At 38.8% G+C, this 11,082-nt stretch overlaps 1 protein-coding gene across 1 annotated transcript in view; it reads right to left on the bottom strand.

Annotated features, from left to right (window-relative positions):
* LOC117466258 (insulin-like growth factor-binding protein 2-B) overlaps window positions 1–5,861 on the bottom strand; it is a 55,524-nt gene extending 49,663 nt beyond the window's left edge. Inside the window, exon 1 of the mRNA XM_034109405.1 lies at window positions 5,407–5,861. Within this exon, the coding sequence (XP_033965296.1) occupies window positions 5,407–5,764 (358 nt within the window). The 5' untranslated portion in view covers window positions 5,765–5,861. The remainder of the gene's footprint in view (window positions 1–5,406) is intronic.
* Between the last annotated feature and the right edge of the window lie 5,221 nt (window positions 5,862–11,082).

Below are 11,082 nucleotides of genomic sequence, written 5' to 3' on the forward strand. Positions count from 1 at the left end.
TGATACAGAAGTGTAGTACCGCCATTTGGCCACAACGAATATTTTCCTCAGAGTCCGGCGCACTTCCTGGGGGCTTGGCTGAGCCCCTGTAGCATCATGGAGCTAATGGAGCTAACGGAGCTAGCAGAGAGACAGAGGAGCTAGGAGCAGCAGTCCCGTTGTCATGAAGGGGGAATACAGAATGTTTTTTTGGATCCAGGCTAGAAACATGTTCATTTTCTGATGTTAAGTTGGACATTTTAACATAGGAATTGCTCCCATCTGCATCCATCACCTACAGTTTGCAGCATTGGGCTCACGGCACTGCCCCGGAGTTCGCCGCTTGGCTCTAATAGGCCAGAAGTCGGTTCGATTGCATTCAGGCTCGATTGCTTATCCTGTCTGGGAAATGTTTGACATCGAATTTTAAGTACCGAATTTGACCATTCAAATTTTTTTTTACTTGAATTTTTAGATCTGAATTCGTGAACACTGAAAAAAATACATTGAAATTCAGCTTTTGAAATTGTGTATCAAGATATTTCAGATTTTTATTTCACATAGGTCAATTTGGAGCAAAAAAAAATTCAGATACATGATTTTCAAAGTAATTATTTTCTTGTTTGCTTCCATAGATATTGTTCAAGTCACGACCAATTAAAGTCACACGGAATTTTACTAATTATTTAGCACGTAATACATTATTTTATGTATGTATTGCAGGGCAGCATTTCTAACCTTTTTTTGATATAATTTGAAGGCAAGGCAAGTTTATTTATATAGCACTTTTCAACACAAGGCAATTCAAAGTGCTTTACAAAAAATGAAAGACATTAAGAAAATGGCATTTAAAATCAGTCATTAAAAGGAAAAGCTAATAAAATAAATATTAAAAGAAAAAATACATGGATACAAGTTACAGTGGAGTCTAAGATATGAATAGTTCAATTAAAAGCAGCGACAAAAAGATAAGTCTTCAGCCTGGATTTAAAAGTAGTAAGATTTGCAGTGGACCTGCAGGTTTCTGGGAGTTTGTTCCAGATATTTGGAGCATAATAACTGAACGCTGCTTCTCCATGTTTAGTTCTGACAATGGGGACAGAAAGCTGACCAGTCCCTGAAGACCTGAGAGATCTGGATGGTTCATAATTTAGCAGTAGGTCAGAAATGTATTTTGGGCCTAAACCATTCAAAGCTTTACAAACCAGCAGCAGTATATTTGAAATATATTCTTTGACACACAGGAAGCCAGTGTAAAGACTTCAGAACAGGAGTGATGTGATCCACTTTCTTAGTGTTAGTGAGGACTCGAGCAGCGGCGTTCTGAATCAGCTGCAGCTTTCTAATAGATTTTTTAGTGAGACCTGTGAAGACACCATTGCAGTAGTCGAGTCTACTGAAGATAAAAGCATGGACACGTTTTTCCAAATCCTGCTGTGACATTAGTCTTTTAATCCTAGATATGTTCTTTAGGTGATAGTAGGCTGATTTAGTAACTGTTTTAATGTGACTGTTGAAGTCACCAATAATTGAAAAAAATTGTGAAAAATGTTTCTCAAATGTTTGAGAAAAAAAAATGCTTATACCAAGCACATTAAACCTAAATAAATGTTAACTCTTTCTCTTACATTTGTCTTTGTGTGTGTTTGCAATACCCACATCAGTTAACCTCTTAAGCCCCAAGCCTGTTTTTCAGGCCTGCAGGTCTGAAAATGAAATGAAATGAAAATGACATTCCCAGAACAAATTACCATAACTTCCCTTCTAAAAGGGATAAATTAATAATATTTTTTCTCAAAGTAATGATAAACCTGTGAGTTGGATGTAGAAAAGTCAGAATCAATATAGAATTGTTTAATTTCAAAGTAAATTCAGATTGAACATAGTAAAACAAATGTAAATTATAGTGTCCATCCAAAAGAAAAAAATTACTTATAGTGAAAACCACCCTTGAATGATGGGATAGTAGACAAAAAGCTTTAGGAATCCAAACTATAACATATAATAAGTACCCTGTATCAAGATTGATGCAAAACAAGTGACATGTGACCATTTTAGAGAGGTTTAGCAACAAAAAAAACACCTTTGGGTGGATTTGCCGTTTCTCTGGAACCCATTGGTCGATTTTGGTGATTGACACCTCTTTTGAACCGTTAGAGCCAATAGAATCGAAGGTGAAGTTCCACATACACACACACATTACCATCGAGGAGTGAGAGTTATGCGCATCAAGTCGAAAGCTATGTTATGCTCTGACAATTGAAAACTGAAACCTAGGTTCAAACTAGTAAATATGAAGATGGATTATCAGTAATCATTTCAAAGACACAGACACATTGGATTAACCATTGGATTAACATTCAGCAGCGTTTCTATCGTTTTAATGCCATTGAACACAACTTTTGATCAGAACAACAGCTAAGGTAAGAAGCTTCCTCCGTGAAGCTACGTGTTGTGATGTCTGTTTTCGCTTTCCCTGTCGCGAGTTTGGATCGCTCAGTGATGATACTAATATTTCTGGAATCTGTGGAATCTCAGCTTGCTAATCAATATCTTGTTTGTGCAGATACGATAAGTAATAAGGGTATTTAAGCCGTGAGTTCGGTGCTAAGTGCGATAGCATTTTAGACGCTTCTTGTGAGACTTGTGTTTTGTTTCGGTAAAAATGGTTCGTATCGTCAGTTAGCTGAGTTTCTTCCCGTTAAGTGAGTATGGAACATTAATAGTTTCATCAATGTTAAGAAGCCCTGAGACACAGTTTTGTGAAAAGAAAAGCCCTGTAATATAACTTTTTATAACTCCCTAATACAAACTTTACTCTGATTTTACATCATCATTTGCCATTTTCATTTTAATTGAACACAGTGGACTTGAGCAAAATGTACATCCCTATTGAACCGGTATCCATTGTGAAGCAGGACTTGTTTTTTATCAAATCCGATAACCAAATCTTATGTGAGCGACCAATACAATTTATCATGGAATACATTCTGAAAGATATCTATGGTGTATGTCTTCAATATTAACAGCATGTTACCAGTTCCAAAATACAATATACAATGCAATCTGTTTCTTTAAATGTGTATTACATTGCTTACATAAAATATCAGCTACAACATCCTATAAAAAAAGACTCCCAATAGGAGAGCTTTGAGGATATGTACGGGTGCATGCACGGGGTACTGTTTATTTGCACTCACAGATGTGGGCCTGTCACTGCCTTCCAAACATACAGCATATGTCAACATTCATTTTCAGGAATCAATAGTGAACTTTTGTCCTTAATGACTTTAATGTGGGAGAACAAATCACAACATGTCTATGTCCACGCAGGACTTCAGATACGTTTGATGTGGTTTTACTGACATTTTCCATTTTTTTTCTTGCGGTAAATGTTGTGTTGAGTCAATGTACAGCCTCTTTGACTTTATTTTAAGGTAACTGATTCAATATCATGCCAAGGTTTGATGATTAAGTCAAAACTAGCTTGCTTAGTAATGCTTGTACACATGCAGAATATTAAATGTGTGACATTCCGTGATGAATACTTGGAGGCTTTTTAATAGAGTACTGTATCATAATACATGAATTATGCTCCTAATAAAGTAACATTTACCAGAAACATGAGACATGTCTGAGAATGTATCAATTGTTGTAATTCCCAAAGTAAAGCAACAGGATGTGAGTATTTTGCTTACTTAAACCTTTGGTGTGATTTCATCAAAGGATTTAAGCATCGTATAAGCTAATTGAAACCAGTTTCATTGTTTATTTTGGTCTAACAGAACCTGACAGTGATTACTAGTTTTGAGTTGAAATCTGATTTTAATCTCTTTGCTACATATTATTTAGAGTTTTCTCTAATTTCCCATTTAGACACAGGATCCTATGAAAAACCACAATGACGTACTACTTGCAAACTGATCTTGGTTAGAAAAACATATTATGTTCTTAAGCATATGAGTAGATGTAAGTTTGAAACGTATAATATGCCTCCAAAGTCTACTGTTGCACTGGAAAGAGTATAATAAATTGTGAGGCACTGTATTATGCATGTCATATCATTGTCATATCATTATGCATGTTATAACTAAACGTTAATGAAGAGCTCTGGATTACTGCACCCAACTTTCTTTTTACAACCAACTAACAGACCTTAAGCCGCATTCATTGATTTACTTACCCTACCTAAAACAGTACAACAAGCTGAAAATACAGCATCTTAAAGTATGCTATGATCATTCGGTATTGACAAAACTCTTCTAGAGGAATTGCAAACTTGGAAGCACCCTGAGAAATGACAGAAGGGCTTTTTTGTTTTTGTATTCGCACCACCAAAAGAGTGGTTCAAAGATTAAGTATTTGTGTAGGTCGACAAGGTAGTTGATCAACTGGTTCCTTGTCAAAAAGCAAATGGTTAATCCATTGGACTTTGGAGTATTGCAGAAAATAAGCTCTGGCAAATAAACGTAAAATACTTACACACTTTTTTCAGCAGGATAAACATAATGCAATTGACAGAGGTACAAACGGAAGTATACAAACTACATCCTGGTTACATGACTTTACTTCAACAACGTAACTAGGCGGACTCATGTTGGCATGACGACAATAAGTGTTTTCATTTAGCCAATTGTTAGCAATCATCGTCTGTAAGACAAATAAAGTTAATCAATTCATAAGTAGGGTATTTACTGACATATTTTGTGGTGGAAGTTTGTTAGGCTACTAACCATAAAACCAATTCAAACACCCATCTACTTTAGTCCTAAAACCCTAACTCATTTCTGTACCACTCTAGATAACTTTGGAGTAATTTAAAACAGCGTAGAGCTTTTTAATATTATGATAATAAATAAACAACTCAGTTCCATTTACCAATGTTACAAAAAAAACATCTATAATGGAAGTACTTTTTTCCAATTTCAGTGATTTGGCTATGATTTGTGTTTATTACTAGCTGTTGTTTGTGTTGTTTCTCCTCACAGGTTAACACATTTAAAAAAGAAATACAAGTAACTGGTTGCTGCTTTGGCATATTTGTCAGACAAATCACTGTATACTTAAATCAATTTGGAATCAACTGGAAGAGTATTCTGAATTGAAAGCTTAAAAATAGTCCCTCAAAAAAGTGTTCTTAGAACAAGTAGTTATTATGTTGCAAACACAATAACTACTTTCAAGAACTATGAGAATGTTTTACTCGTTAGCTTTGATGATAGCATTCAGTGGTTGGATCGGAGACTTAACCAAAACAGTTAGGGAGGCTGTGTAAACTACTGTAAATGAACTGAAACAGGCTAAAATGCTGTAGACTGGAGCTGTAGAGTCAAAATAGAAGTTTGTGCTAAATTATTTAATCCATTGTTAATGTAACAATTATTGAGTACTGCAGTTTTTACAACTTAAAACAAAATAAATACGTACCATTTTTAGCCTGGTGGTACAGACTTGTTTCATCCATGTCTACTTTTTGTCCACATTGTCCTAAACCGTCAATGAGGTGTTCCAAAGGTGTTTCAGAGTCTGCACTGGGATAGCACCTCAGCCAAGTGGAACATCTTGTGGTATAGACCCCACAGAGGTCCCCCTCCAGCTTGCCACACACTGGACAGCAGCCACAGCCCGGCTCCCTCACTATCTCTGTGCATGCAGCTGTGACTTCGGGACATGAAGCAAGTTGCTCCGCAGTACAACTCGGACATCGGAAAGCTAAATCCCCAAGTAAGATTCCAGGCAATAAAAAGTATGCAAACAGCAACCTGTAAGTAAAATATATGACCATTCTAACGTTTGTTGGGTTTATAAGTGACTACTGAAAGGCCTAAATGAACGTTGGAAGATAACCAGATACACAGGACCCTGAGGGTCAACTGTGTGTGGGTAAATATTGGATGCCACTGACAGGGTCCTATCTGCTGTCATATTACTGCCTGACTAAACAACAATAGTGCAAATAAAACCAAAGTCTACATCCTGCGATGATTGATTTGTTTGACTTATTTGTGCAGATACAAATACATTACATGTAAGTTTTAAAAATACATTTTACGATGTAGTAAAATAAAATAAAAAGACCATAAGAAGGTTACAGATATTTTCATTTGTGAAAACATAGATTTATAAAACCAATACAATAATTTCCACCATCTAGGCTGGTATGTTTTCAATCCAGGGAGTATGTGATTGTGCAATACGCCTTGCCGGAGGTCAAAGCTCTCCCAGAACCATTCAAATTCATAAGCAGTTCACAGAAATAAGGTAGATGACATTCTTTATTTATTTTTGTATTAAGTTCGTTGCACTGCCATGCTGAAAGGACAAACATAAATACAACTGGCACCATTTACACTCCCTTCAAAAATAATCTTAAAGTAAAGGCAAACCACAGAAAACCAGATCTTTCCAGGGGAATATTAAAGCTAATGCAGAGTGTCTGGCCCCTTCATTCGCTGCATGTCAGCTGGCACTCAGTTAAAAGGTGAGGCCAGGGGGGCTTAATTACTCCGAATGTCTATGAAGAATTTGTATTTTCCCTAGTGGTGGTATAACATGTTGTGCTTTGTTACCAAATGCACCTGGACAACCCAGATGGATATGCCCAGGCTGTCCTCCAGACAAAATACAGTTGTATTGTCCTCTGATTGAACCCCCCCCTAGTGAGGACAATTGTGACACAGGACTTACTTCATTCTAGTGTTACTTTCCTCCAGTTTCCAACTAGTAGTGATTAAGTAAGCAATTGTACGCTAAAGTTGCTTCGATATCTATATTGGCAAAAAGGTCCTTTTCAAGCTTGATCCAGAAGTCAAGTAAGGGCTGACGAAGGTTGCTTCCATAAGTAAGGTCTGTGAGTGGAACAGGGTTTTCAGGTTAGGGGACAGAAGAAGTGCCACTTGATAATGACAATATCAACACTCCTCCTCAATGTCATGCCACTGAGAGAACGCCTGGTGCTGTCTCAACAGCTGGCACCAGAAGCTCTTGGAAAATGTGTTGTGCAAGCTAAGAAACAGGACGACAAAAACATTTGTCAAACCCAACACAAAGTGGGAGATGCAGTCTGGCACCTGATTGAAGGCACCAAAAGAGTTAAAAAAATAGGTACGAAAGTTTCTGCCTTCTTACGAGGGCCCTTACTTCATTCCAGGCCTGTTGCATGACCTGATCTACAGAATCAAAAAGAGCCCCAGAGCTAAAGCCAAAGTTCTCATAGTACAAAAAGTAACCAAAGTACACCGAGCAGTAGCTGGCTTCATGAAAGACTTCCTCAGCATCCTCCCAGGGCCCCAGTCCAGTGGTCCATTTCTGACTCCCCCCTCCACAGAGACCCCAGCGACTCCACAGAGCTCCTGAGATGTTAGTTTAATGCAGTGGTTCTCAAAGTGTGGGGCGCAGAGGCATGCCAGGGGGGGCGCGAGAGACCAGGAGGAAAAATGGTTATATAAAAAATAAAAAAATATCATAATTTGAAAAATTATTGATTTGAAAATAATATGATGCAGTACAGTACTATTACGTCAAGGGTTGGGTATCGTTTGAATTTCCACGATTCCGATTCCGATTCTACTTTTCGATTCCGGTTCTTAACGGTTCTCGATTCCGGTTCTTATTAAAAAAAATAATACATGCTTCTTCCACCAAAAAAATTACATTTATTCGAGAAACTTTTACACAGGTTAGTTTACAGTAATATTCACATTAATCAGTCTGTTTATATTTACTGCTATGTAACTGTAACCTGAGAACCACTGAAGCTACAACAGTGCAACAGTCCAACTTTTAAAGAACAGTTATTGTTGAGAAAAACAAGCATATCTGCCTTCTCAAGCATACAGGGAAGAAAGGTTTGAACATTTTGAAGTAAAATGCTTCAATCTGGTGCACTTTAAGCAGAATTACTAGAGACTAGATCTAGGGCGTACATAAACACCCATATGAAAAAGATCGGTTTACATTTTAATAATTAAATAAGTATGTGAGCATAACCAGTAACCTACCATAGCCAATAACAAATACATGTAACATATTTTATTTTTGTTGTTCATTCAGATCTTATTTTACTATTTTATTTATGCATATTTTTTGTATCTCTCCAGTTTAAAACGATATGGCTGGTTTACTGTCCTATAGTATACATTGGAATGATTTCAAACCTGTTTTATCCCAATAATTATAAAGGAGAGCCTTGGAAATACGTAAATTGTGATCAAAACGTTTGAGACCCACTGAGATAACTTAGACTAAAGTGAACTATCTAAACACTCAGAGTCCTTTACCTCACTGAGCTGTAGTTATCAGCCTCTCAGTCTGACTGGAGAGGACTCTCCTCCACATCATTGGAGAAACATCTTCTTCTTCCGTTACGGCCCCTACACACGGCGGCGCGCGTTGCCGCTTGGCAGTGGGCGTGTTTTGAGCTTGGGGAATCAACGGGAGCAGCCCGACCAACAACCAACCACATGAATGTCCCGCCCCGGACATACAAAGCAAAGCATTCATGCTACATCCATGCTGGCTAAATATACTGGCTATGCTTGCTAGCTGTCCATTCAAACGAAATACACTGGATATAAACTCCCCAAACAAGCGAAAACCTACCAGTTTCCCCCACTGTCTTTGCCACCTCCCCCCAAGCCTGGCTCCTCCGGTTTGTATCCCAGTATGTTCCCTACCGCCACGATCATTTTCTCCTCCTTTTGTTGACATATGGGAAATAACTGTGGTCTGGCTCTCCCAACATACACCCGGTTTGATTGGCTACTGCTTGTACTGTCAGATTTACATACGAGGGATTTGATTGGCTGACGCGTCCGTCGAGGCGGCAAAAGTAGAACATTGCTCTACTTTTGCAGCGAGCACCTCGAGAGAAGCTACGCTTTGCTCCCACAATGCAGTTCGGCGAATCGTGACGTCACCCCATTCAAAGTGAATGGGCAGAAGCGTTGAAGCGGCAACGCACGCCGCCGTGTGTAGGGGCCGTTAGAGCAGCTAGCACCAGATGCTAATAACAACAGCGCGTACCGGTCCCTCGCTCCCACGCTCACTCGCACTTTGGCTGTGAGCTGCGGTTGCCAGATAAGCCAACATCCCCCATTTTCATCACTTACAGCGCCCATCGTACAGGGGAAATGAAAATTGTAATTGTAACCGGGATGAAAAGGGTGTTACATTTACTTAATTATGAATGTTGTTACATCAAGGCCGAACATTAGGATGAGCACCAACGGTCAAAACAATTTTATTTTCTCCCAGAGCTGCCAGCGCAGCGCCTCCACAGATCTGGCGCCGTAGGCGAACATCTATAACGCCAGTGCAACGGGCCGGCCCTGGTCTCAGGTTACACTGTAGGAAGTGTAGGTACAACGCTACATTTCCCGCCCCGCTGCAGTCATGCAGTAGGCTACGGAGAGCGACGAGAAACATTTCCTCAGGCATCGAAAAGCGGAACCGAAATTCACATTTCTAAATGATGCCGTTGGAATCGAAATGTTGGAACCGGTTCCGAACCGGAACCGGTTCTCGGTACCCAACCCTAATTACGTCTGGGTCTCTGTGTTTCATTAAAGCTCGGCTCTGTGTGTGTGGAACGAGCCATTTTGTGTGCGCGAGCGAGAGAGAGAGCGCACCGGTATCGCAGATTGTTGCTGTTAGCTTCTGGTGCTAGCGAGCTACGCTAACGGATATAAGGAGTTTTTTCAACAACAAAGTGGAGGAGAGTCCTCTCCTGTCAGACTGAGAGACTCAGTGAACTAAAGGACTCTCTCAGTGTTATCTCAGTGGGTCTCAAACGTTTTGGTCACCATTAATGTAAACAATTATTTCCGAGGCACATATTTATATGATCATTATAGTTATAAAAAAATAAGAAAATAAATGAAAAACAGCTATGAAATACTATATGACAGCAAAACAAGAATAAAGTTTAAAAGGGTGATTTGTAAAATATCCATAAAGAAAAAGTAAATCTGTTTACAGTTCTGTTTCATATGTGTTGAGAGATGTATCCATAGGTCTCTTCATTTTGCTCTCAAAGTGCACCAGATTAATGCATTTAACTTCAATATTTAAAAATAAATCTTCCCGGGGGAGCTTGCCCTATGAAAATAGCACTTGACCCCTGCTTACACCTATATGCCGTGAGCTGATTATCGAGCCTTCGTTGTAACAGTTGCGGGAACACTGTGTATATGCGTCTGGGGAGTGTTGCAGTAGAAAGTTCCACTGTAGCGACCGGTACATTAATGGGAAACCCTAAATATTTGAGCACCCTCTATGAAACGTCAAGCTACCCCACAGCACCCCCAAAAGAAGTCTCTGGCGCCGCCACTGAGCCTGACTATGTGTGTTGGGGGGGCCCGACTTTTTTTTTTCTCCAAAGGGGGGGCCTGACAGAAAAAGATTGAGAACCACTGGTTTAATGGGTCAGTCACTAAGATTTTTTGAACGTTTTACCTGAGTCTGGGTGTCAGCAGGTTCGTGCCGTACTAACAAAAAAATTGAATAATAATATTCTATGCTGTTGTGCAAAAGTTATTTAATTCTATTTTTATACATACATTGTGGTTCTATTTCATTTAGTTGGTCTGTTGTAATGAGTAATCTGGAATCTGTTTTACTGCTTCGACACTTGATGCAGGATGTAATTGATGAGAGAGACCAGAGAGAAGGGTAAGATTGTTTATTGTTGTTTGACAATTGTAATGTCCAGGATCATCAGAAAGAGTGAAGTCACCGTGTTTGATTAAATACAGCACAGTGTGTTATGAACATGTCAGTATGTGTTTATACACCTTTGAAACACTCTTTTGCGAACCAAGGTTGATTGATGGGACATAGTCTGGATAATTAGGATCCATACTGTACTTACTCTTCCTGAAAATTACCAATAACAATATGCAGTCCCACTGAAAAATAAACCAAGCATGCCATACCTAGTCAGCTCCATCTTTGGATGTCACTAATATTTAACTATCCCTGTGAAATAAACTGAATAAATAAATAAACTTGATTAAAGCGAGCCATTACATTAATGACTGACTAGCTTTGTGGCAAAGTAAGCTAAACAAGTCACACGTCATACATAAGGACATCTAAATAATT

Source organism: Pseudochaenichthys georgianus, chromosome 21, assembly GCF_902827115.2.
Source record: "Pseudochaenichthys georgianus chromosome 21, fPseGeo1.2, whole genome shotgun sequence".
NCBI classification, from domain to species: domain Eukaryota; kingdom Metazoa; phylum Chordata; class Actinopteri; order Perciformes; family Channichthyidae; genus Pseudochaenichthys; species Pseudochaenichthys georgianus.